The 25,936-nt window shown below is 52.7% G+C and overlaps 1 protein-coding gene across 4 annotated transcripts in view; it reads right to left on the reverse strand.

The window, feature by feature from the left end:
• Positions 1-4,790: 4,790 nt before the first annotated feature.
• LOC133362307 (N-myc proto-oncogene protein-like) overlaps positions 4,791-25,936 on the reverse strand; it is a 30,236-nt gene continuing 9,090 nt past the window's right edge. For 2 of the 4 annotated variants that reach the window (XM_061581231.1, XM_061581233.1), the window contains exons 3-6: positions 11,224-11,276; positions 10,768-10,842; positions 7,203-7,918; positions 4,791-6,015 (exon numbers count right to left, since the gene is read on the reverse strand). In XM_061581231.1, the coding sequence (XP_061437215.1) occupies positions 5,222-6,015; positions 7,203-7,728 (1,320 nt within the window). In that variant the 5' untranslated portion in view covers positions 7,729-7,918; positions 10,768-10,842; positions 11,224-11,276 and the 3' untranslated portion in view covers positions 4,791-5,221. Of the gene's footprint in view, positions 6,016-7,202; positions 7,919-10,646; positions 10,748-10,767; positions 10,843-11,223; positions 11,277-25,936 lie in introns of those variants that run through there. The other 2 variants (XM_061581234.1, XM_061581235.1) reach the window with 2 other exon arrangements.

Below are 25,936 nucleotides of genomic sequence, written 5' to 3' on the forward strand. Positions count from 1 at the left end.
AAAAATGTTACAATTTTTTAAAATAAAAAATAAATTTGTATTAAATTTTTTTTTTTTAAGGAGTTTCTTTTAGTGGGTTTACCTATACAATGCATGGGTCTCCTTGCATATCTAGATTATATTTATTAGTTCAACAACAACAACGAGAACACCGCTGCCGGGTGACTACCTAACACGAGGTCTGACCCTGCGTAGTAAAGTGTTGTGTGTTGCTAAATTGGTTATGGCTACAAAGTATGTTTAATGGATAGTATTATTCCACACAAACTTTGCGTTTGTGAGCAGGACTTTACGTGAAGGGATGACACAAATGCACGCCACGTTTTTTTATTTAAAATAGTTAAATTTATCAATGTCCTGGGTCACAAAAGCAACGTTTGTGAGGAGATTTTATTTAAATTTATTTTTAATTTATTTTAGTTTTATTTATTTCTACCTACGTGACTTTACTGAAAAAAACCTCCGAGTATGAATCCTTGCAGTCACGAAAGCTTCAAATTTAGAATTTGTTGAGATTAACAATAGCCACTTTCTCTACTTTTGAGACATAAGCTATTAGATAATAAAACTGTACTACTAAGGGACAATGTTGTTGTGACACTGTTATTAATGGAGTGGATTATTCACTTCGCTTTTGTGTCCTGGGTCACACAAGCAACGTTTGTGTGGAGTATTAAGAGCCCACTTTCTCTACTTTTGAGGCACTAGCTATTAGGTAATAACACTTTACTACACAGGGACAACAATAAAACATGTTTTTGTTACACACTGAATTATCTACTTAATCGAGGAAATCTCTAAAGCTTTCGTGACTGCAGGGACTTGTCTTCTTGGTTCTTTCGGTAAAGTCGCGTAGAAGGGCTCGTTTTTTGTCTGAAATCCTACGGCCTTTCACTGGAAAAAACACCTGCGGTACTAAACTCTACTGATCTGGTATCGACAATCAAGGGGATTTCCCTGTCCCCAGACGACCTGCTTGTCAGTTTGGATGTGGTTTCCTTATTCACCAAAGTTCCTGTACCTGACACCATCGCAATCATTGAAGACTTGATTCATCAAGGACTGAATGCTGGGGTACCCCCCCCCCCCCTGGTGAGACACTGCTTAACCAATACATACTTCACCTGGAATGGAACTTTCTACAAACAAACTGAGGGTACCCCAATGGGCTCCCCCCTATCTCCGGTTGTAGCCAACGTTTTCATGAAGAAATTTGAGACTGACGCCATCCAGACTGCCACTCTATGCCCGACCTTGTGGAAGAGGTACGTAGATGACACTTTTGTCATTTGGCCACATGGCCGGCCTGCTCTAGACCAATTCCTCGACCACATCAATTCCATACACCCAGCCATCAGATTCACCATGGAAGTCGAAAAAGATGGCAAGCTACCCTTTTTGGATGTCCTAATTAAAAGGAGACCTGATGGTTCAATGAGCCATTCTGTCTACAGGAAAGCCACCCACACGGATGCTTGCCTAAAACCGGATTCCCACCACCATCCATCCCAGAAAAACTCCCTCGTCAAGACTCTATACCAGGGGTCCTCAAACTTTTTAAACAGGGGGCCAGTTCACTGTCCCTCAGACCGTTGGAGGGCCGGACTATAGTTAAAAAACAACTATTAACAAATTCCTATGCACACTGCATATATCTTATTTTGAAGTGAAGAAACAAAACGGGAACATACAATATTTAAAATGAAGAACAAGTAAAGTTAAATCAACAAACTTGCCAGTATTTCAATGGGAACTATGGGCCTGCTTTTGGCTAATGAGATGGTCAATGTCCGGTTCCATATTTGTCACTGCTAGTCGTAACAAGTGATGCAAGTGTGCATCCGTTAGTCTAGATCTGGTTGGAGATTTCAAATGTTTCATTCTGGAAAAAGTGTGTTCACAGACATAAGCGCTGCCAAAGATGGTTGCCATTTTGAGTGCATGGTTCCTGAGATGAGGATATGTCTCAGAGGGGAGAGATGCATAGAAATTATGAAGGCTGCTTGACTTGAATGCGTCTTTCAGAGAGTCACAATTCTGCAGTTCAGCGAGTTCCATTTGGTAAATTGTATCCACATTTTCAATGTCAATAGAAAATGGGTTATGGAAAAGCTGTATGTCCTGTTCATGGAGATGAAGCTCTTTAAATCTAAATTGGAACTCCTTTTGCAATTTTTCCAGTGAATCCACACATGTTTTGTTTGGGAATGCAACCAATGTTTTTTCCGCTAACAGATTTTGAGTTGTGGGGAGATGGCAGAAGTTTTCCTCCTTCACTTGTTTGATGAGGAGGCCTAATTTTACTTCAAATGCTTTGACATGTGATTACATATCACAGATGAGCTTCCCCTTTCCTTGAAGTTGCACATTGAAACTGTTGAGTAGCTCTGTTACATCTGTCAGAAAGGCAAGGTGCCATTTCCATTCTGCATCATTGAGCTCTGGTACTTTTTTGTTTTTTGAAAACAGAAAAGCTGTAATCTGTGGAAGTAAGTCCTAGAAACGTTTCAAAACTCTCCCTCGACTCAGCCAACGGACTTCTGTGTGGTACAGAACATCTTCATAGTCAACATTTAGCTCGGACAGAAATTCCTGAAATTGTCTGTGGTTTAGTGCATGATCTCTAATGAAGTTAACAGTCCCACTTCAGTGATTTACTACACAGCGCTTGTTGGTGGATGAGGCAGTGTATGGCTATTGGATGAGAATGGTTATGTTTGTCCATCTCTTGGTTAATGCGAGCAATTACTCCTTTCTTAGACCCCACCATGCTAGGAGCACAATCAGTTGTCACACTGGCTAGTTTAGCCCAGTTCAGCTCCAAACCATTCACAGTTTGGCAAACCTTTTCATAGATATCCTCTCTTGTAGTTGTTCCTTTGGTGCTTTGCAGTGCAGCAAGCTCTTCTGTGACTTCGAAATAGTCATTCGTCCCACAAATAAAAATTAGAAGTTGTGCAGAATCACGAACATCGTTGCTTTCGTCGAGTGCCAAGGAAAAATAGGAAAGTTTTTTTTGTGGAGTTTTGCAAATGCTGATGGAAATTGTCTCCCATTTCTTCAATCCTCCGTGTAATTGTAGGTCCTAAAAGACTCACTGTACTAAATAAATCGGCCTTCTCTGGACACATCTCTTTGGCAACAGAAAGAAGGCATTCTTTAACAAATTCTCCCTCAACGAATGGTCTGCCAGTGCACACTATTAGCTTGGCAACTTGAAAACTTGCTTTCAGTGATGAAATATTTAGCTGCTTCTGCTTCACAAAAGTATTTTGCGGAGTTAATGTATTTTTCAGTTTTAATATTTTATCTTTTCTCACTTTTCTCCGACCAAACAATCATATTTATCTTTATGTTGAGTTTCATAGTGTCGACATAAATTGTATTCTTTGAACACAGACACTATATTCTGGCATATCAGACACACAGCTCTTTCCTTGTACTGCATGAAAAAGTAATCATAAGTCCACTGTTTTTTGAATATCCTACACTCCGAGTCAATTTTTCTCTTTCTTGACATCATTGTTTCCTAGGGAGTCAAAATTGCTATTAGTAAAATACCAATATATATACAGCGCTACAAAAACAATATAGCAGCAATAACTTTGCCCACACAGAGACATACAGACTGCACTGCCCATCAATGCAGTCTGATTGGGGGAACTCCACTTTTACCCCAGGCTCACACTGGTGTGGGTGCCATTAAAAAGTTAATTACACCTGCAGTTTTGTTCACAGATCGCAGTGCGATCTGCGAACTCGCATAGGAATATGATCGCATGGGGGAGAAGACCCATGCGATCCACTGCAGGAAAAAAGGCACATGTGCCTTTTTTTCTTCCGAATCTAATGCAAGTTCAGCCATACAAGCATATGGCTGAACTCGCACTGCTCAGAGATCGCAACAGTATGAACCGGGGCTTACACAACATACAACATATAACCTCATATAATTGAATAGCAATCATAATATAAATGCACTTACTGTCATTTAAATTGGGTTTCCTACTCCTCGGCTGTCTGTCACTGACTAGCACGGGAAAACAGCAGGCAGCCCCTCCAGAGATCAATCTGTTATTACCCCTCTATCATTTACTCAGCACACAGGAATATCACTGAGAGTGGAGCCGAGGGGCAAGTGAGGGAGCTGAGGGAGGGAGAGCCAGTCAAGCGCAGCCAGGGGAGGGCTGGCAGCCTTAGGCCTGGCGGGCAAATCCAGTCAATTGGCCCATTGAACCATTCACCAGCGCAGCCCAATGAGTGCCCACCGCCGCAGCTCAATCAGTGCCCACCGCCTCAGCTCAATCAGTGATCACCAGCGCAGCCAAATCAGTGCCCACCGCCGCAGCTCAATCAGTGCTCGCCACCGCAGCCCAATCAGTGCCCACCACCGCAGCCCAATGAGTGCTCACCAGCGCAGCCAAATTAGTGCTCACAAGCGCAGCCCAATTAGTGACCATGGGCCGGATAAATGTCCTCGGCGGGCCGAATGTGGCCCGCGGGCCGTAGTTTGAGGACCCCTGGTTTAGACGGTACGGAGGTCACGGTTTAAAGTTCTCAACATCCACCAAAACCAAGAATGGGCCAACATCCCACCAGAGTGGGGCGCGTGAAGCGCGAGGCGAGACTGCGCTAGAAGCTGGTGCAGCAGCTCGATGCTGCCGGCGTCTGAGATGCCGACACGTGCAACTTGGCCAAGGTCCCTTCTACATCCGCGCGTTAGCAAGTGAAGGGTGCAACAGGGTGCAACACAATCACGCACGAGGCACTTGGTGTCTTGTGGGCTTTATTTACGTTCCAATAAGAGATAAAGATACAGCGAGGTCCACAAAGTGCTGCAACGAACGCTTCGCAGCTGCTAAGGCCGCTTTGAGCTCAACGGCAAAAAGACCGAGTTTATCAGCGATGCAAAGTAAGCAACAACACCCCTTGTTTAAGGGACATTCAAAAAAGGTTACTAAATGTAACTTTTGCACTATTGACAGGAACAACTTTGTTCAAAAAGTTACTCGCGCTAAATCTTACAAAAACCCTGGGTAATTACGTAACAACTTTTGGTGCCTACATTTTCCATGTTTTATATGAAAAAATTAAAAAAATCAAAAGTGAAAATCGCCATGGAACAGCATTAATGGCAGTATTTGCCACATTGAAGCATCATTTGTGCAGAAATGTCTATTGAGGTACAACTTACCATTCCCATCAACTCAAACCTTGGCAGTCAAATATTCAGAGGCATTACGTTGCAAACGAGGTCACGGTGCATACAAAACCACTCAATGGCAAAGAGGCTCAACTGTGCCGGTCGCCAGAGGCTTTCGTCCAATATCAAAACAAAAGTAACTTTCGGTTTAAAGTCTTTAAACGAGATGCAAATGGAGACCGCTCGGCCAACGAGTTCTTCAGGGTTTCCAGCCTCGCCAGCAGCTCCCGACGTCGAATCTGCTCGCGCCGCTTCTCCGCCTTGAGTCTCTCCTCCTCGCGCTTCAGGGTGCGCGAATATTCTATCGCGCGCTTCAGGATCTGCGCCTTGGCCGCCTTCTCGTCGTGCGCCAGCTCCGGTATGCCGCCGCGCAGCCACTGGAAACCCTTCTTGATGGAGTCGCGCCGCCGACGCTCCTGGTCGTTGTGCCGCTCGCCAAGCCCCTCCGAGCCGCCGGAGCTCCGAGGGCCACCGCCGCTCCCCGTCGAGACGGCGCGGGACGAGCCGGCACCGCCAGGCGGCGCCCCGGCTCCGCGCGGATCCCCGCGGCGCCGGCGGGGACGGCGTCTTCGCCCCGCGCGCAGGCGGCGAGGGGGCGGCGTAGTTGTGCTGCTGCTGGTGCACGGGCGGCGTGGACGGCGGCGGGGCGGGTCGCCGCCGCTGCTGCTGCCGCTGCCGCCGGTTGTTGTCGTTGTACCGGGGGGCCGTGTTTGTGTTGTGCACGGCGCGTAGCGCTACGCTCGCTTTGGCGTGGCTCCACTTCTCCACGGTCACCACGTCAATCTCTCCATCTTCCGCGTCGTCGTCATTGTCTGCAGAAGGGAAACACGTATACGTCAGCAACGCAATGTAGAAAAATGCAACATTATAAACCTAAACTGCGCAGGTGTAGTGCCAGAAGAGGGGAGGAGCTGCTGGGGGCTCTGGGACCCTAGACAGAGAAGCCCTCGGCGCCAGGCGCTAGGATCCCAGGCACCCCAGACAGCTAAGCCCCTTGGCGCCACCAACGGGGGGGGCTGTGTGTGCTCTGTGGGATATCTGGGGGCGCACACGGCCTCACCCCTCGTTGGGGACGAGGCATAAAAGGGCAGCTCCCTGGCCGATCGGGGCCAGTCGCAGCTCAAGACCCAAGACCCGCCAGCCAGCCAGCTTAGGACCCTGGACCCCCTCGTCCCGCTTGTCCTTGTAAGGGCCGGGATGCTGTGAGGGCCAGTGGTGGGACTTTGGGACTCCCGGCTCTACGTCCTTGTAAGGGCGAGTTCCGAGTCCAGACCCCCCAACCGTGGCTGGGTCGGGTCAGGTAGCTCCCCTAGGGTAATTGTAGCCCGAGGACCCCAGAGCGTAGCCAGAGTAGTGTACCTAGGCTGTGTACCTAGGCTATAACAGAGTATCAGCACTGTTGAGGTGTTGTATTGTAATAAAGAAGTTACTTCTACAAGTGTCTCCGGAACCCATTACACAGGTACAGGACCTGTTGAAATGTACACACGCAACATTCGTGTAGTGAGCTTGACAACTGTAAGTTTATTGTAAACGAAGATGAACAAGCTAATTCGAGAAGTTTTCGTGACTGCAAGGATCCATACTTTTTGGAAGGATGTCATTGACCAACTTTAGCAGCCTCACAGTTCACTGCAGGGTTAGGGTTAGGGTCAGGGGTTAGGGGTCAGGGGTTAGGGGTCAGGGGTCAGGGGTTAGGGTAGGGGTTAGAGTTAGGGTCAGGGGTTAGGGTTTAGGGGTTAGGGGTCAGGGATCGAGGTTAGGCTCCACCCCCCCCCTCTTAACCTCTATGTAATCTCGTGTCTCTCAGAGCTCGCTTCACTTGATACGGTGATTTTGCTGTAACTGTTCCACCTGAAGATGGAAGCTCGAGTTGCCTCCGAAACGTCGTGATTAATTTCATGTTTGACCTGCGTGACTTGACCGAAAAAAACAAAAGGCACAACCGCGCTAAACACGACCGAATAAAGAAACACGCAAAACAGCGTGCAAGTCTCACCCGAATCACTGCGCGTCTCGTTGCCGGGAGACATCGCCCCGCCCACGACAGTCTCCCCATCCTCCCGCCCCTCGGCCGGCAGGTGCCGCCCTCCCGGCTCAAAGGGCAGCATCTCGGCGGGCACCGCGGCGGCCGCGGGGCTCGGCACGGCGCGGGAGACCGCGGGCGGCGGCGGCGCCGACTTGTCGGCGGGCGCCAGCCGCCCCGGTGTGGCTCTGGCCGAGGAGGCGGCGCTGCTCCACATGCAGTCCCGCAGCAGCATGGCTCCCACGGCTCCCACGCCGCTGCCGCCGGCGGGGTCCCAGACGTGGCCGCGGCTCGCCACTTCGCCGCCTTCGCGGCTCGGATCGCCCGAGGGCGGCGGCGTTGGCGTTGAGTTCGCTCCGTCCGGCGCGGGGGGCAGGAGCTCAAACTTCTTCCAAATGTCCTCGCTGGGCAGCGTGGACTGGTGCCAGTCGCAGTGCAACTCCTCGCCGTCGTAGAAGGTCGAGGAGGAGGAGGGGGAGTCATCCCTGCCGGCAGACATTGCGTGGATGATGACGACGCTGCTGCTACACGTGGTGATGATGATGACGCTGCTGCTACTTTCGTCACGCGACAACACGCCGCGTGGTGGCGGGTAGGGGTTGTTGTTCTTGTTTACATTCCACCACCACCCTCCTCCCTGTTGTTGTTGCGTCTTGTTTACTTCTTCTGCAGGGGGCCGCCGGGCTCGCCTGTAACAACAGCAAACAATAAAGAAAGCAGCGTCGTTAGCAAAGCGAGCAAACACCACACAGAGTCGTAAGTGGCGCTGTTACTCATCCACAGCTCAATTTCATTAATCTCCGGGACGTTAAATTTCGATTTAAAGCTTTCGTGACTGCAGGGATTCATCTTCTTGGTTCTTTCGGTAAAGTCGCGTAGAAGGGAAACAATAAAATAATAAAAATATAAAACAATAACAATTCTCATGACGTTTCGTGTTGCAGTCGACACGTCGTGAGAATTTTTATTGTGTAGTGAATACTTGGGACGCAAGAGGGAGCGCACACACAGGGTGACACACACACACACAGGGTGACACACACACACACAGGGTGGCACACAAAGATCCCCCATATAGCCTTAACAGACTGTAGGGGCAAGTGCTGTTAGCAAGCACCTATGAAGGCCGGAACGGTACACGAGGGGGTGGGTGGCCAGCACCACGCCCGACCGCCTTTGTCTCCCTAGTGGCAATGTTTACACACCGCACCAGGTACTCATTTGAGGCTGAGTCGACCTAGGGAAGGCCCGGGACCGGTTCAGACAATCGTCTGATGTTGGCCGTGAGCGGGAATCGAACCCGGGTCGCCAGGTTCATAGCGCAGCGCGCTAACCGCTACACTACCGCTCCCCATACAGCGTGACACACACACAGGGTGACACATACAGGGTGACACACACAGGGTGACACACACACACAGGGTGACACACACAGGGTGACACACACACACAGCGTGACACACACACACAGGGTGACACACACACAGCGTGACACACACAGGGTGACACACACACACAGGGTGACACACACAGGGTGACACACACACGCACAAGGTGACAGACACACACACACAGGGCGACACACACACACAGGGTGACACACACACGCACACAGGGTGACACACACACAGCGTGACACACACACACAGCGTGACACACACACAGGGTGACACACACACAGCGTGACACACACAGCGTGACACACACAGGGTGAGACACACAGGGTGACACACACACAGGGTGACACACACACACAGGGTGACACACACACACATGGTGACACACACACACACAGGGTGACACACACACACAGCGTGACACACACACACAGGGTGACACACACACAGCGTGACACACACACAGGGTGACACACACACACACAGCGTGACACACACAGGGTGAGACACACAGGGTGACACACACAGGGTGACACACACACAGGGTGACACACACACACAGGGTGACACACACACAGCGTGACACACACACAGGGTGACACACACACACACAGCGTGACACACACACAGGGTGACACACACACACACAGCGTGACACACACAGGGAGAGACACACAGGGCGACACACACACAGCGTGACACACACACACACAGGGTGACACACACACGCAGGGTGACACACACACACATGGTGACACACACACACACACAGGGTGACACACACACACAGCGTGACACACACACAGGGTGACACACACAGGGTGACACACACACAGCGTGACACACACACAGGGTGACACACACACACAGCGTGACACACACAGGGTGACACACACAGCGTGACACACACACACAGGGTGACACACACACACACGCGTGACACACACACAGGGTGACACACACACACACAGCGTGACACACACAGGGTGACACACACACACAGGGTGACACACACACAGCGTGACACACACACAGGGTGACACACACAGGGTGAGACACACAGGGTGACACACACACACAGGGTGACACACACACAGCGTGACACACACACAGAGTGACACACAGGGTGAGACACACACAGCGTGACACATACAGGGTGACACACACACAGGGTGACACACACACACAGGGTGACACACACACAGCGTGACACATACAGGGTGACACACACACAGCGTGACACACACACACAGCGTGACACACACACAGCGTGACACACACACACAGGGTGACACACACAGGGTGACACACACAGGGTGACACACACAGGGTGACACACACACACGCAGGGTGACACACACACACATGGTGACACACACACACAGGGTGACACACACACACAGCGTGACACACACACACAGGGTGACACACACAGGGTGACACACACACAGCGTGACACACACACAGGGTGACACACACAGCGTGACACACACACACAGGGTGACACACACACACACGCGTGACACACACACAGGGTGACACACACACAGCGTGACACACACAGGGTGACACACACACACAGGGTGACACACACACAGGGTGACACACACACAGCGTGACACACACACAGGGTGACACACACAGGGTGAGACACACAGGGTGACACACACACACAGGGTGACACACACAGCGTGACACACACACAGGGTGACACACACACAGGGTGACACACACACACAGGGTGACACACACACACAGGGTGACACACACACACAGGGTGACACACACACAGCGTGACACACACACAGCGTGACACACACACACACAGCGTGACACACACACAGGGTGACACACACACAGGGTGACACACACACACAGGGTGACACACACACACAGGGTGACACACACACACAGGGTGACACACACACAGCGTGACACACACACAGCGTGACACACACACACACAGCGTGACACACACAGATTACAATGATGACGACGATGAGACGCTTCGCTGAGCTGCCGTAAGTGACGGGAGAAGTCGGCGTCAGAGCAGGAGCTGTAGAGCCGCTCCCAGTGAAGTCCACCCCCAAGTGGCTGGTGGACTCGGGGTGACGAGTGATGGTGGGGGGGGGGCTACTCACGGTCAAGGGGCAGGACGAGGGGGGGTCACAGAGACGCCAGCAACGCCACGAAGCCGCCGCCGCCGGCAGCAGCAGCTGTGGTGGTGGTGGAGAAAGAAGCCTCCATTGGGGTGGGGGCAGGGCGGGTGGTCGGACTCCGCCACCAAGTGGAGGGGGTGGGGGGGGGGAACTTGGGCGAGCCCATCTCGCAGTGGAGCTGGTGAGCGCCGCGGCCCATTGGCCGGGAGGGCACCGCCTCTCCCCCCCCCCCCCCTCAACATCCACCGCGGTGGTACAGGCCGGGGGGCGGGTGAGTCACGAGACACTGGACTGCACAGTGAGATGTGAAGCGTGAACAACGCGGTGCATTAGTTTATATCTGTGTAGAAAATAATACATTGTCAGTTTTTTTTCTTTTAAAGCACAGTTGGTAGATGAAGATTATATTTTAGTGATATTGATAGTGGTGACACTGACCGCTGGCGAATCGCCGTCATGGTCGAGGCCGCCATCTTGTCCCCCTCACGACTCTAAAATGGCCGCCAGCGAGGAGGGGGAGGAGCCAGAAAATTTGGCGGGAAATCAAACCGCCGCGTCACGTGACAGGCGAGACACTCAACTGTGATTGGCTCCAAGGCGGAGAGAGAGATTTTATTTTTTTAGAGAAAAACTTAATTTTTTTTACCGTACGTACAACTAATTACTAAAACTCGCCATCAACACTAAACACTCGCATTGGCATTCGTAGCGATCTACATAAATAAAGTAAAACATTTATTGGTTATGTAAATTTAAAAAAACGCGGGAATATCAGAAATCTTATACCGTATAAGGTGCAAAAAATTGACCCAAATGAGATTCCGTAGTTGGTAGATGTTGACTACCTCGCCTGGTCTACAGGAGGTCGTGGGTTCAATCCCAGACACTGAGAGATGTTGACTACCTCGCCTGGTCTACAGTACGTGGGTTCAATCCCAGACACTGAGAGATGTTGACTACCTCGCCTGGTCTACAGGAGGTCGTGGGTTCAATCCCAGACACTGAGAGATGTTGACTACCTCGCCTGGTCTACAGGAGGTCGTGGGTTCAATCCCAGACACTGAGAGATGTTGACTACCTCGCCTGGTCTACAGGATGTCGTGGGTTCAATCCCAGACACTGAGAGATGTTGACTACCTCGCCTGGTCTACAGGAGGTCGTGGGTTCAATCCCAGACACTGAGAGATGTTGACTACCTCGCCTGGTCTACAGGAGGTCGTGGGTTCAATCCCAGACACTGAGAGATGTTGACTACCTCGCCTGGTCTACAGAGGTCGTGGGTTCAATCCCAGACACTGAGAGATGTTGACTACCTCGCCTGGTCTACAGGAGGTCGTGGGTTCAATCCCAGACACTGAGAGATGTTGACTACCTCGCCTGGTATGCAGGAGGTCGTGGGTTCAATCCCAGACACTGAGAGATGTTGACTACCTCGCCTGGTCTACAGGAGGTCGTGGGTTCAATCCCAGACACTGAGAGATGTTGACTACCTCGCCTGGTACACAGGAGGTCGTGGGATTCAATCCCAGACACTGAGAGATGTTGACTACCTCGCCTGGTACACAGGAGGTCGTGGATTCAATCCCAGACACTGAGAGATGTTGACTACCTCGCCTGGTCTACAGGAGGTCGTGGGTTCAATCCCAGACACTGAGAGATGTTGACTACCTCGCCTGGTCTACAGGAGGTCGTGGGTTCAATCCCAGACACTGAGAGATGTTGACTACCTCGCCTGGTCTACAGGAGGTCGTGGGTTCAATCCCAGACACTGAGAGATGTTGACTACCTCGCCTGGTCTACAGGAGGTCGTGGGTTCAATCCCAGACACTGAGAGATGTTGACTACCTCGCCTGGTCTACAGGAGGTCGTGGGTTCAATCCCAGACACTGAGAGATGTTGACTACCTCGCCTGGTCTACAGGAGGTCGTGGGTTCAATCCCAGACACTGAGAGATGTTGACTACCTCGCCTGGTCTACAGGAGGTCGTGGGTTCAATCCCAGACACTGAGAGATGTTGACTACCTCGCCTGGTCTACAGGAGGTCGTGGGTTCAATCCCAGACACTGAGAGATGTTGACTACCTCGCCTGGTCTACAGGAGGTCGTGGGTTCAATCCCAGACACTGAGAGATGTTGACTACCTCGCCTGGTCTACAGGAGGTCGTGGGTTCAATCCCAGACACTGAGAGATGTTGACTACCTCGCCTGGTCTACAGGAGGTCGTGGGTTCAATCCCAGACACTGAGAGATGTTGACTACCTCGCCTGGTCTACAGGAGGTCGTGGGTTCAATCCCAGACACTGAGAGATGTTGACTACCTCGCCTGGTCTACAGGAGGTCGTGGGTTCATCCCAGACACTGAGAGATGTTGACTACCTCGCCTGGTCTACAGGAGGTCGTGGGTTCAATCCCAGACACTGAGAGATGTTGACTACCTCGCCTGGTCTACAGGAGGTCGTGGGTTCAATCCCAGACACTGAGAGATGTTGACTACCTCGCCTGGTCTACAGGAGGTCGTGGGTTCAATCCCAGACACTGAGAGATGTTGACTACCTCGCCTGGTCTACAGGAGGTCGTGGGTTCAATCCCAGACACTGAGAGATGTTGACTACCTCGCCTGGTCTACAGGAGGTCGTGGGTTCAATCCCAGACACTGAGAGATGTTGACTACCTCGCCTGGTCTACAGGAGGTCGTGGGTCAATCCCAGACACTGAGAGATGTTGACTACCTCGCCTGGTCTACAGGAGGTCGTGGGTTCAATCCCAGACACTGAGAGATGTTGACTACCTCGCCTGGTCTACAGGAGGTCGTGGGTTCAATCCCAGACACTGAGAGATGTTGACTACCTCGCCTGGTCTACAGGAGGTCGTGGGTTCAATCCCAGACACTGAGAGATGTTGACTACCTCGCCTGGTCTACAGGAGGTCGTGGGTTCAATCCCAGACACTGAGAGATGTTGACTACCTCGCCTGGTCTACAGGAGGTCGTGGGTTCAATCCCAGACACTGAGAGATGTTGACTACCTCGCCTGGTCTACAGGAGGTCGTGGTTCAATCCCAGACACTGAGAGATGTTGACTACCTCGCCTGGTCTACAGGAGGTCGTGGGTTCAATCCCAGACACTGAGAGATGTTGACTACCTCGCCTGGTCTACAGGAGGTCGTGGGTTCAATCCCAGACACTGAGAGATGTTGACTACCTCGCCTGGTCTACAGGAGGTCGTGGGTTCAATCCCAGACACTGAGAGATGTTGACTACCTCGCCTGGTCTACAGGAGGTCGTGGGTTCAATCCCAGACACTGAGAGATGTTGACTACCTCGCCTGGTCTACAGGAGGTCGTGGGTTCAATCCCAGACACTGAGAGATGTTGACTACCTCGCCTGGTCTACAGGAGGTCGTGGGTTCAATCCCAGACACTGAGAGATGTTGACTACCTCGCCTGGTCTACAGGAGGTCGTGGGTTCAATCCCAGACACTGAGAGATGTTGACTACCTCGCCTGGTCTACAGGAGGTCGTGGGTTCAATCCCAGACACTGAGAGATGTTGACTACCTCGCCTGGTCTACAGGAGGTCGTGGGTTCAATCCCAGACACTGAGAGATGTTGACTACCTCGCCTGGTCTACAGGAGGTCGTGGGTTCAATCCCAGACACTGAGAGATGTTGACTACCTCGCCTGGTCTACAGGAGGTCGTGGGTTCAATCCCAGACACTGAGAGATGTTGACTACCTCGCCTGGTCTACAGGAGGTCGTGGGTTCAATCCCAGACACTGAGAGATGTTGACTACCTCGCCTGGTCTACAGGAGGTCGTGGGTTCAATCCCAGACACTGAGAGATGTTGACTACCTCGCCTGGTCTACAGGAGGTCGTGGGTTCAATCCCAGACACTGAGAGATGTTGACTACCTCGCCTGGTCTACAGGAGGTCGTGGGTTCAATCCCAGACACTGAGAGATGTTGACTACCTCGCCTGGTCTACAGGAGGTCGTGGGTTCAATCCCAGACACTGAGAGATGTTGACTACCTCGCCTGGTCTACAGGAGGTCGTGGGTTCAATCCCAGACACTGAGAGATGTTGACTACCTCGCCTGGTCTACAGGAGGTCGTGGGTTCAATCCCAGACACTGAGAGATGTTGACTACCTCGCCTGGTCTACAGGAGGTCGTGGGTTCAATCCCAGACACTGAGAGATGTTGACTACCTCGCCTGGTCTACAGGAGGTCGTGGGTTCAATCCCAGACACTGAGAGATGTTGACTACCTCGCCTGGTCTACAGGAGGTCGTGGGTTCAATCCCAGACACTGAGAGATGTTGACTACCTCGCCTGGTCTACAGGAGGTCGTGGGTTCAATCCCAGACACTGAGAGATGTTGACTACCTCGCCTGGTCTACAGGAGGTCGTGGGTTCAATCCCAGACACTGAGAGATGTTGACTACCTCGCCTGGTCTACAGGAGGTCGTGGGTTCAATCCCAGACACTGAGAGATGTTGACTACCTCGCCTGGTCTACAGGAGGTCGTGGGTTCAATCCCAGACACTGAGAGATGTTGACTACCTCGCCTGGTCTACAGGAGGTCGTGGGTTCATCCCAGACACTGAGAGATGTTGACTACCTCGCCTGGTCTACAGGAGGTCGTGGGTTCAATCCCAGACACTGAGAGATGTTGACTACCTCGCCTGGTCTACAGGAGGTCGTGGGTTCAATCCCAGACACTGAGAGATGTTGACTACCTCGCCTGGTCTACAGGAGGTCGTGGGTTCAATCCCAGACACTGAGAGATGTTGACTACCTCGCCTGGTCTACAGGAGGTCGTGGGTTCAATCCCAGACACTGAGAGATGTTGACTACCTCGCCTGGTCTACAGGAGGTCGTGGGTTCAATCCCAGACACTGAGAGATGTTGACTACCTCGCCTGGTCTACAGGAGGTCGTGGGTTCAATCCCAGACACTGAGAGATGTTGACTACCTCGCCTGGTCTACAGGAGGTCGTGGGTTCAATCCCAGACACTGAGAGATGTTGACTACCTCGCCTGGTCTACAGGAGGTCGTGGGTTCAATCCCAGACACTGAGAGATGTTGACTACCTCGCCTGGTCTACAGGAGGTCGTGGGTTCAATCCCAGACACTGAGAGATGTTGACTACCTCGCCTGGTCTACAGGAGGTCGTGGGTTCAATCCCAGACACTGAGAGATGTTGACTACCTCGCCTGGTCTACAGGAGGTCGTGGGTTCAATCCCAGACACTGAGAGATGTTGACTACCTCGCCTGGTCTACAGGAGGTCGTGGGTTCAATCCCAGACACTGAGAGATGTTGACTACCTCGCCTGGTCTACAGGAGGTCGTGGGTTCAATCCCAGACACTGAGAGATGTTGACTACCTCGCCTGGTCTACAGGAGGTCGTGGTTCAATCCCAGACACTGAGAGATGTTGACTACCTCGCCTGGTCTACAGGAGGGTCGTGGGTTCAATCCCAGACACTGAGAGATGTTGACTACCTCGCCTGGTCTACAGGAGGTCGTGGGTTCAATCCCAGACACTGAGAGATGTTGACTACCTCGCCTGGTCTACAGGAGGTCGTGGGTTCAATCCCAGACACTGAGAGATGTTGACTACCTCGCCTGGTCTACAGAGGTCGTGGGTTCAATCCCAGACACTGAGAGATGTTGACTACCCGCTGGTCTACAGGAGGTCGTGGGTTCAATCCCAGGACACTGAGAGATGTTGACTACCTCGCCGGGTGTACAGGAGGTCGGGGGTTTAATCCCAGACACTGAGAGATGTTGACTACCTCGCCTGGTCTACAGGAGGTCGTGGGTTCAATCCCAGACACTGAGAGATGTTGACTACCTCGCCTGGTCTACAGGAGGTCGTGGGTTCAATCCCAGACACTGAGAGATGTTGACTACCTCGCCTGGTCTACAGGAGGTCGTGGGTTCAATCCCAGACACTGAGAGATGTTGACTACCTCGCCTGGTCTACAGGAGGTCGTGGGTTCAATCCCAGACACTGAGAGATGTTGACTACCTCGCCTGGTCTACAGGAGGTCGTGGGTTCAATCCCAGACACTGAGAGATGTTGACTACCTCGCCTGGTCTACAGGAGGTCGTGGGTTCAATCCCAGACACTGAGAGATGTTGACTACCTCGCCTGGTCTACAGGAGGTCGTGGGTTCAATCCCAGACACTGAGAGATGTTGACTACCTCGCCTGGTCTACAGGAGGTCGTGGGTTCAATCCCAGACAGCTGAGAGATGTTGACTACCTCGCCTGGTCTACAGGAGGTCGTGGGTTCAATCCCAGACACTGAGAGATGTTGACTACCTCGCCTGGTCTACAGGAGGTCGTGGGTTCCATCCCTGACAGCTGAGAGATGTTGACTACCTCGCCTGGTCTACAGGAGGTCGTGGGTTCAATCCCAGACATGAGAGATGTTGACTACCTCGCCTGGTCTACAGGAGGTCGTGGGTTCCATCCCTGACAGCTGAGAGATGTTGACTACCTCGCCTGGTCTACAGGAGGTCGTGGGTTCAATCCAGACACTGAGAGATGTTGACTACCTCGCCTGGTCTACAGGAGGTCGTGGGTTCAATCCCAGACACTGAGAGATGTTGACTACCTCGCCTGGTCTACAGGAGGTCGTGGGTTCAATCCCAGACACTGAGAGATGTTGACTACCTCGCCTGGTCTACAGGAGGTCGTGGGTTCAATCCCAGACACTGAGAGATGTTGACTACCTCGCCTGGTCTACAGGAGGTCGTGGGTTCAATCCCAGACACTGAGAGATGTTGACTACCTCGCCTGGTCTACAGGAGGTCGTGGGTTCAATCCCAGACACTGAGAGATGTTGACTACCTCGCCTGGTCTACAGGAGGTCGTGGGTTCAATCCCAGACACTGAGAGATGTTGACTACCTCGCCTGGTCTACAGGAGGTCGTGGGTTCAATCCCAGACACTGAGAGATGTTGACTACCTCGCCTGGTCTACAGGAGGTCGTGGGTTCAATCCCAGACACTGAGAGATGTTGACTACCTCGCCTGGTCTACAGGAGGTCGTGGGTTCAATCCCAGACACTGAGAGATGTTGACTACCTCGCCTGGTCTACAGGAGGTCGTGGGTTCAATCCCAGACACTGAGAGATGTTGACTACCTCGCCTGGTCTACAGGAGGTCGTGGGTTCAATCCCAGACACTGAGAGATGTTGACTACCTCGCCTGGTCTACAGGAGGTCGTGGGTTCAATCCCAGACACTGAGAGATGTTGACTACCTCGCCTGGTCTACAGGAGGTCGTGGGTTCAATCCCAGACACTGAGAGATGTTGACTACCTCGCCTGGTCTACAGGAGGTCGTGGGTTCAATCCCAGACACTGAGAGATGTTGACTACCTCGCCTGGTCTACAGGAGGTCGTGGGTTCAATCCCAGACACTGAGAGATGTTGACTACCTCGCCTGGTCTACAGGAGGTCGTGGGTTCAATCCCAGACACTGAGAGATGTTGACTACCTCGCCTGGTCTACAGGAGGTCGTGGGTTCAATCCCAGACACTGAGAGATGTTGACTACCTCGCCTGGTCTACAGGAGGTCGTGGGTTCAATCCCAGACACTGAGAGATGTTGACTACCTCGCCTGGTCTACAGGAGGTCGTGGGTTCAATCCCAGACACTGAGAGATGTTGACTACCTCGCCTGGTCTACAGGAGGTCGTGGGTTCAATCCCAGACACTGAGAGATGTTGACTACCTCGCCTGGTCTACAGGAGGTCGTGGGTTCAATCCCAGACACTGAGAGATGTTGACTACCTCGCCTGGTCTACAGGAGGTCGTGGGTTCAATCCCAGACACTGAGAGATGTTGACTACCTCGCCTGGTCTACAGGAGGTCGTGGGTTCAATCCCAGACACTGAGAGATGTTGACTACCTCGCCTGGTCTACAGGAGGTCGTGGGTTCAATCCCAGACACTGAGAGATGTTGACTACCTCGCCTGGTCTACAGGAGGTCGTGGGTTCAATCCCAGACACTGAGAGATGTTGACTACCTCGCCTGGTCTACAGGAGGTCGTGGGTTCAATCCCAGACACTGAGAGATGTTGACTACCTCGCCTGGTCTACAGGAGGTCGTGGGTTCAATCCCAGACACTGAGAGATGTTGACTACCTCGCCTGGTCTACAGGAGGTCGTGGGTTCAATCCCAGACACTGAGAGATGTTGACTACCTCGCCTGGTCTACAGGAGGTCGTGGGTTCAATCCCAGACACTGAGAGATGTTGACTACCTCGCCTGGTCTACAGGAGGTCGTGGGTTCAATCCCAGACACTGAGAGATGTTGACTACCTCGCCTGGTCTACAGGAGGTCGTGGGTTCAATCCCAGACACTGAGAGATGTTGACTACCTCGCCTGGTCTACAGGAGGTCGTGGGTTCAATCCCAGACACTGAGAGATGTTGACTACCTCGCCTGGTCTACAGGAGGTCGTGGGTTCAATCCCAGACACTGAGAGATGTTGACTACCTCGCCTGGTCTACAGGAGGTCGTGGGTTCAATCCCAGACACTGAGAGATGTTGACTACCTCGCCTGGTCTACAGGAGGTCGTGGGTTCAATCCCAGACACTGAGAGATGTTGACTACCTCGCCTGGTCTACAGGAGGTCGTGGGTTCAATCCCAGACACTGAGAGATGTTGACTACCTCGCCTGGTCTACAGGAGGTCGTGGGTTCAATCCCAGACACTGAGAGATGTTGACTACCTCGCCTGGTCTACAGGAGGTCGTGGGTTCAATCCCAGACACTGAGAGATGTTGACTACCTCGCCTGGTCTACAGGAGGTCGTGGGTTCAATCCCAGACACTGAGAGATGTTGACTACCTCGCCTGGTCTACAGGAGGTCGTGGGTTCAATCCCAGACACTGAGAGATGTTGACTACCTCGCCTGGTCTACAGGAGGTCGTGGGTTCAATCCCAGACACTGAGAGATGTTGACTACCTCGCCTGGTCTACAGGAGGTCGTGGGTTCAATCCCAGACACTGAGAGATGTTGACTACCTCGCCTGGTCTACAGGAGGTCGTGGGTTCAATCCCAGACACTGAGAGATGTTGACTACCTCGCCTGGTCTACAGGAGGTCGTGGGTTCAATCCCAGACACTGAGAGATGTTGACTACCTCGCCTGGTCTACAGGAGGTCGTGGGTTCAATCCCAGACACTGAGAGATGTTGACTACCTCGCCTGGTCTACAGGAGGTCGTGGGTTCAATCCCAGACACTGAGAGATGTTGACTACCTCGCCTGGTCTACAGGAGGTCGTGGGTTCAATCCCAGACACTGAGAGATGTTGACTACCTCGCCTGGTCTACAGGAGTCGTGGGTTCAATCCCAGACACTGAGAGATGTTGACTACCTCGCCTGGTCTACAGGAGGTCGTGGGTTCAATCCCAGACACTGAGAGATGTTGACTACCTCGCCTGGTCTACAGGAGGTCGTGGGTTCAATCCCAGACACTGAGAGATGTTGACTACCTCGCCTGGTCTACAGGAGGTCGTGGGTTCAATCCCAGACACTGAGAGATGTTGACTACCTCGCCTGGTCTACAGGAGGTCGTGGGTTCAATCCCAGACACTGAGAGATGTTGACTACCTACGCCTGGTCTACAGGAGGTCGTGGGTTCAATCCCAGGACACTGAGAGATGTTGACTACCTCGCCTGGTCTACAGGAGGTCGTGGGTTCAATCCCAGACACTGAGAGATGTTGACTACCTCGCCTGGTCTACAGGAGGTCGTGGGTTCAATCCCAGACACTGAGAGATGTTGACTACCTCGCCTGGTCTACAGGAGGTCGTGGGTTCAATCCCAGACACTGAGAGATGTTGACTACCTCGCCTGGTCTACAGGAGGTCGTGGGTTCAATCCCAGACACTGAGAGATGTTGACTACCTCGCCTGGTCTACAGGAGGTCGTGGGTTCAATCCCAGACACTGAGAGATGTTGACTACCTCGCCTGGTCTACAGGAGGTCGTGGGTTCAATCCAGACACTGAGAGATGTTGACTACCTCGCCTGGTCTACAGGAGGTCGTGGGTTCAATCCCAGACACTGAGAGATGTTGACTACCTCGCCTGGTCTACAGGAGGTCGTGGGTTCAATCCCAGACACTGAGAGATGTTGACTACCTCGCCTGGTCTACAGGAGGTCGTGGGTTCAATCCCAGACACTGAGAGATGTTGACTACCTCGCCTGGTCTACAGGAGGTCGTGGGTTCAATCCCAGACACTGAGAGATGTTGACTACCTCGCCTGGTCTACAGGAGGTCGTGGGTTCAATCCCAGACACTGAGAGATGTTGACTACCTCGCCTGGTCTACAGGAGGTCGTGGGTTCAATCCCAGACACTGAGAGATGTTGACTACCTCGCCTGGTCTACAGGAGGTCGTGGGTTCAATCCCAGACACTGAGAGATGTTGACTACCTCGCCTGGTCTACAGGAGGTCGTGGGTTCAATCCCAGACACTGAGAGATGTTGACTACCTCGCCTGGTCTACAGGAGGTCGTGGGTTCAATCCCAGACACTGAGAGATGTTGACTACCTCGCCTGGTCTACAGGAGGTCGTGGGTTCAATCCCAGACACTGAGAGATGTTGACTACCTCGCCTGGTCTACAGGAGGTCGTGGGTTCAATCCCAGACACTGAGAGATGTTGACTACCTCGCCTGGTCTACAGGAGGTCGTGGGTTCAATCCCAGACACTGAGAGATGTTGACTACCTCGCCTGGTCTACAGGAGGTCGTGGGTTCAATCCCAGACACTGAGAGATGTTGACTACCTCGCCTGGTCTACAGGAGGTCGTGGGTTCAATCCCAGACACTGAGAGATGTTGACTACCTCGCCTGGTCTACAGGAGGTCGTGGGTTCAATCCCAGACACTGAGAGATGTTGACTACCTCGCCTGGTCTACAGGAGGTCGTGGGTTCAATCCCAGACACTGAGAGATGTTGACTACCTCGCCTGGTCTACAGGAGGTCGTGGGTTCAATCCCAGACACTGAGAGATGTTGACTACCTCGCCTGGTCTACAGGAGGTCGTGGGTTCAATCCCAGACACTGAGAGATGTTGACTACCTCGCCTGGTCTACAGGAGGTCGTGGGTTCAATCCCAGACACTGAGAGATGTTGACTACCTCGCCTGGTCTACAGGAGGTCGTGGGTTCAATCCCAGACACTGAGAGATGTTGACTACCTCGCCTGGTCTACAGGAGGTCGTGGGTTCAATCCCAGACACTGAGAGATGTTGACTACCTCGCCTGGTCTACAGGAGGTCGTGGGTTCAATCCCAGACACTGAGAGATGTTGACTACCTCGCCTGGTCTACAGGAGGTCGTGGGTTCAATCCCAGACACTGAGAGATGTTGACTACCTCGCCTGGTCTACAGGAGGTCGTGGGTTCAATCCCAGACACTGAGAGATGTTGACTACCTCGCCTGGTCTACAGGAGGTCGTGGGTTCAATCCCAGACACTGAGAGATGTTGACTACCTCGCCTGGTCTACAGGAGGTCGTGGGTTCAATCCCAGACACTGAGAGATGTTGACTACCTCGCCTGGTCTACAGGAGGTCGTGGGTTCAATCCCAGACACTGAGAGATGTTGACTACCTCGCCTGGTCTACAGGAGGTCGTGGGGTTCAATCCCAGACACTGAGAGATGTTGACTACCTCGCCTGGTCTACAGGAGGTCGTGGGTTCAATCCCAGACACTGAGAGATGTTGACTACCTCGCCTGGTCTACAGGAGGTCGTGGGTTCAATCCCAGACACTGAGAGATGTTGACTACCTCGCCTGGTCTACAGGAGGTCGTGGGTTCAATCCCAGACACTGAGAGATGTTGACTACCTCGCCTGGTCTACAGGAGGTCGTGGGTTCAATCCCAGACACTGAGAGATGTTGACTACCTCGCCTGGTCTACAGGAGGTCGTGGGTTCAATCCCAGACACTGAGAGATGTTGACTACCTCGCCTGGTCTACAGGAGGTCGTGGGTTCAATCCCAGACACTGAGAGATGTTGACTACCTCGCCTGGTCTACAGGAGGTCGTGGGTTCAATCCCAGACACTGAGAGATGTTGACTACCTCGCCTGGTCTACAGGAGGTCGTGGGTTCAATCCCAGACACTGAGAGATGTTGACTACCTCGCCTGGTCTACAGGAGGTCGTGGGTTCAATCCCAGACACTGAGAGATGTTGACTACCTCGCCTGGTCTACAGGAGGTCGTGGGTTCAATCCCAGACACTGAGAGATGTTGACTACCTCGCCTGGTCTACAGGAGGTCGTGGGTTCAATCCCAGACACTGAGAGATGTTGACTACCTCGCCTGGTCTACAGGAGGTCGTGGGTTCAATCCCAGACACTGAGAGATGTTGACTACCTCGCCTGGTCTACAGGAGGTCGTGGGTTCAATCCCAGACACTGAGAGATGTTGACTACCTCGCCTGGTCTACAGGAGGTCGTGGGTTCAATCCCAGACACTGAGAGATGTTGACTACCTCGCCTGGTCTACAGGAGGTCGTGGGTTCAATCCCAGACACTGAGAGATGTTGACTACCTCGCCTGGTCTACAGGAGGTCGTGGGTTCAATCCCAGACACTGAGAGATGTTGACTACCTCGCCTGGTCTACAGGAGGTCGTGGGTTCAATCCAGACACTGAGAGATGTTGACTACCTCGCCTGGTCTACAGGAGGTCGTGGGTTCAATCCCAGACACTGAGAGATGTTGACTACCTCGCCTGGTCTACAGGAGGTCGTGGGTTCAATCCCAGACACTGAGAGATGTTGACTACCTCGCCTGGTCTACAGGAGGTCGTGGGTTCAATCCCAGACACTGAGAGATGTTGACTACCTCGCCTGGTCTACAGGAGGTCGTGGGTTCAATCCCAGACACTGAGAGATGTTGACTACCTCGCCTGGTCTACAGGAGGTCGTGGGTTCAATCCCAGACACTGAGAGATGTTGACTACCTCGCCTGGTCTACAGGAGGTCGTGGGTTCAATCCCAGACACTGAGAGATGTTGACTACCTCGCCTGGTCTACAGGAGGTCGTGGGTTCAATCCCAGACACTGAGAGATGTTGACTACCTCGCCTGGTCTACAGGAGGTCGTGGGTTCAATCCCAGACACTGAGAGATGTTGACTACCTCGCCTGGTCTACAGGAGGTCGTGGGTTCAATCCCAGACACTGAGAGATGTTGACTACCTCGCCTGGTCTACAGGAGGTCGTGGGTTCAATCCCAGACACTGAGAGATGTTGACTACCTCGCCTGGTCTACAGGAGGTCGTGGGTTCAATCCCAGACACTGAGAGATGTTGACTACCTCGCCTGGTCTACAGGAGGTCGTGGGTTCAATCCCAGACACTGAGAGATGTTGACTACCTCGCCTGGTCTACAGGAGGTCGTGGGTTCAATCCCAGACACTGAGAGATGTTGACTACCTCGCCTGGTCTACAGGAGGTCGTGGGTTCAATCCCAGACACTGAGAGATGTTGACTACCTCGCCTGGTCTACAGGAGGTCGTGGGTTCAATCCCAGACACTGAGAGATGTTGACTACCTCGCCTGGTCTACAGGAGGTCGTGGGTTCAATCCCAGACACTGAGAGATGTTGACTACCTCGCCTGGTCTACAGGAGGTCGTGGGTTCAATCCCAGACACTGAGAGATGTTGACTACCTCGCCTGGTCTACAGGAGGTCGTGGGTTCTAATCCCAGACACTGAGAGATGTTGACTACCTCGCCTGGTCTACAGGAGGTCGTGGGTTCAATCCCAGACACTGAGAGATGTTGACTACCTCGCCTGGTCTACAGGAGGTCGTGGGTTCAATCCCAGACACTGAGAGATGTTGACTACCTCGCCTGGTCTACAGGAGGTCGTGGGTTCAATCCCAGACACTGAGAGATGTTGACTACCTCGCCTGGTCTACAGGAGGTCGTGGGTTCAATCCCAGACACTGAGAGATGTTGACTACCTCGCCTGGTCTACAGGAGGTCGTGGGTTCAATCCCAGACACTGAGAGATGTTGACTACCTCGCCTGGTCTACAGGAGGTCGTGGGTTCAATCCCAGACACTGAGAGATGTTGACTACCTCGCCTGGTCTACAGGAGGTCGTGGGTTCAATCCAGACACTGAGAGATGTTGACTACCTCGCCTGGTCTACAGGAGGTCGTGGGTTCAATCCCAGACACTGAGAGATGTTGACTACCTCGCCTGGTCTACAGGAGGTCGTGGGTTCAATCCCAGACACTGAGAGATGTTGACTACCTCGCCTGGTCTACAGGAGGTCGTGGGTTCAATCCCAGACACTGAGAGATGTTGACTACCTCGCCTGGTCTACAGGAGGTCGTGGGTTCAATCCCAGACACTGAGAGATGTTGACTACCTCGCCTGGTCTACAGGAGGTCGTGGGTTCAATCCCAGACACTGAGAGATGTTGACTACCTCGCCTGGTCTACAGGAGGTCGTGGGTTCAATCCCAGACACTGAGAGATGTTGACTACCTCGCCTGGTCTACAGGAGGTCGTGGGTTCAATCCCAGACACTGAGAGATGTTGACTACCTCGCCTGGTCTACAGGAGGTCGTGGGTTCAATCCCAGACACTGAGAGATGTGACTACCTCGCCTGGTCTACAGGAGGTCGTGGGTTCAATCCCAGACACTGAGAGATGTTGACTACCTCGCCTGGTCTACAGGAGGTCGTGGGTTCAATCCCAGACACTGAGAGATGTTGACTACCTCGCCTGGTCTACAGGAGGTCGTGGGTTCAATCCCAGACACTGAGAGATGTTGACTACCTCGCCTGGTCTACAGGAGGTCGTGGGTTCAATCCCAGACACTGAGAGATGTTGACTACCTCGCCTGGTCTACAGGAGGTCGTGGGTTCAATCCCAGACACTGAGAGATGTTGACTACCTCGCCTGGTCTACAGGAGGTCGTGGGTTCAATCCCAGACACTGAGAGATGTTGACTACCTCGCCTGGTCTACAGGAGGTCGTGGGTTCAATCCCAGACACTGAGAGATGTTGACTACCTCGCCTGGTCTACAGGAGGTCGTGGGTTCAATCCCAGACACTGAGAGATGTTGACTACCTCGCCTGGTCTACAGGAGGTCGTGGGTTCAATCCCA

The sequence above is a fragment of the Lethenteron reissneri genome, unplaced genomic scaffold, assembly GCF_015708825.2.
Source record: "Lethenteron reissneri isolate LAM-NWPU_2019-01 unplaced genomic scaffold, ASM1570882v1 scaffold_1433, whole genome shotgun sequence".
NCBI classification, from domain to species: Eukaryota; Metazoa; Chordata; class Hyperoartia; order Petromyzontiformes; family Petromyzontidae; genus Lethenteron; species Lethenteron reissneri.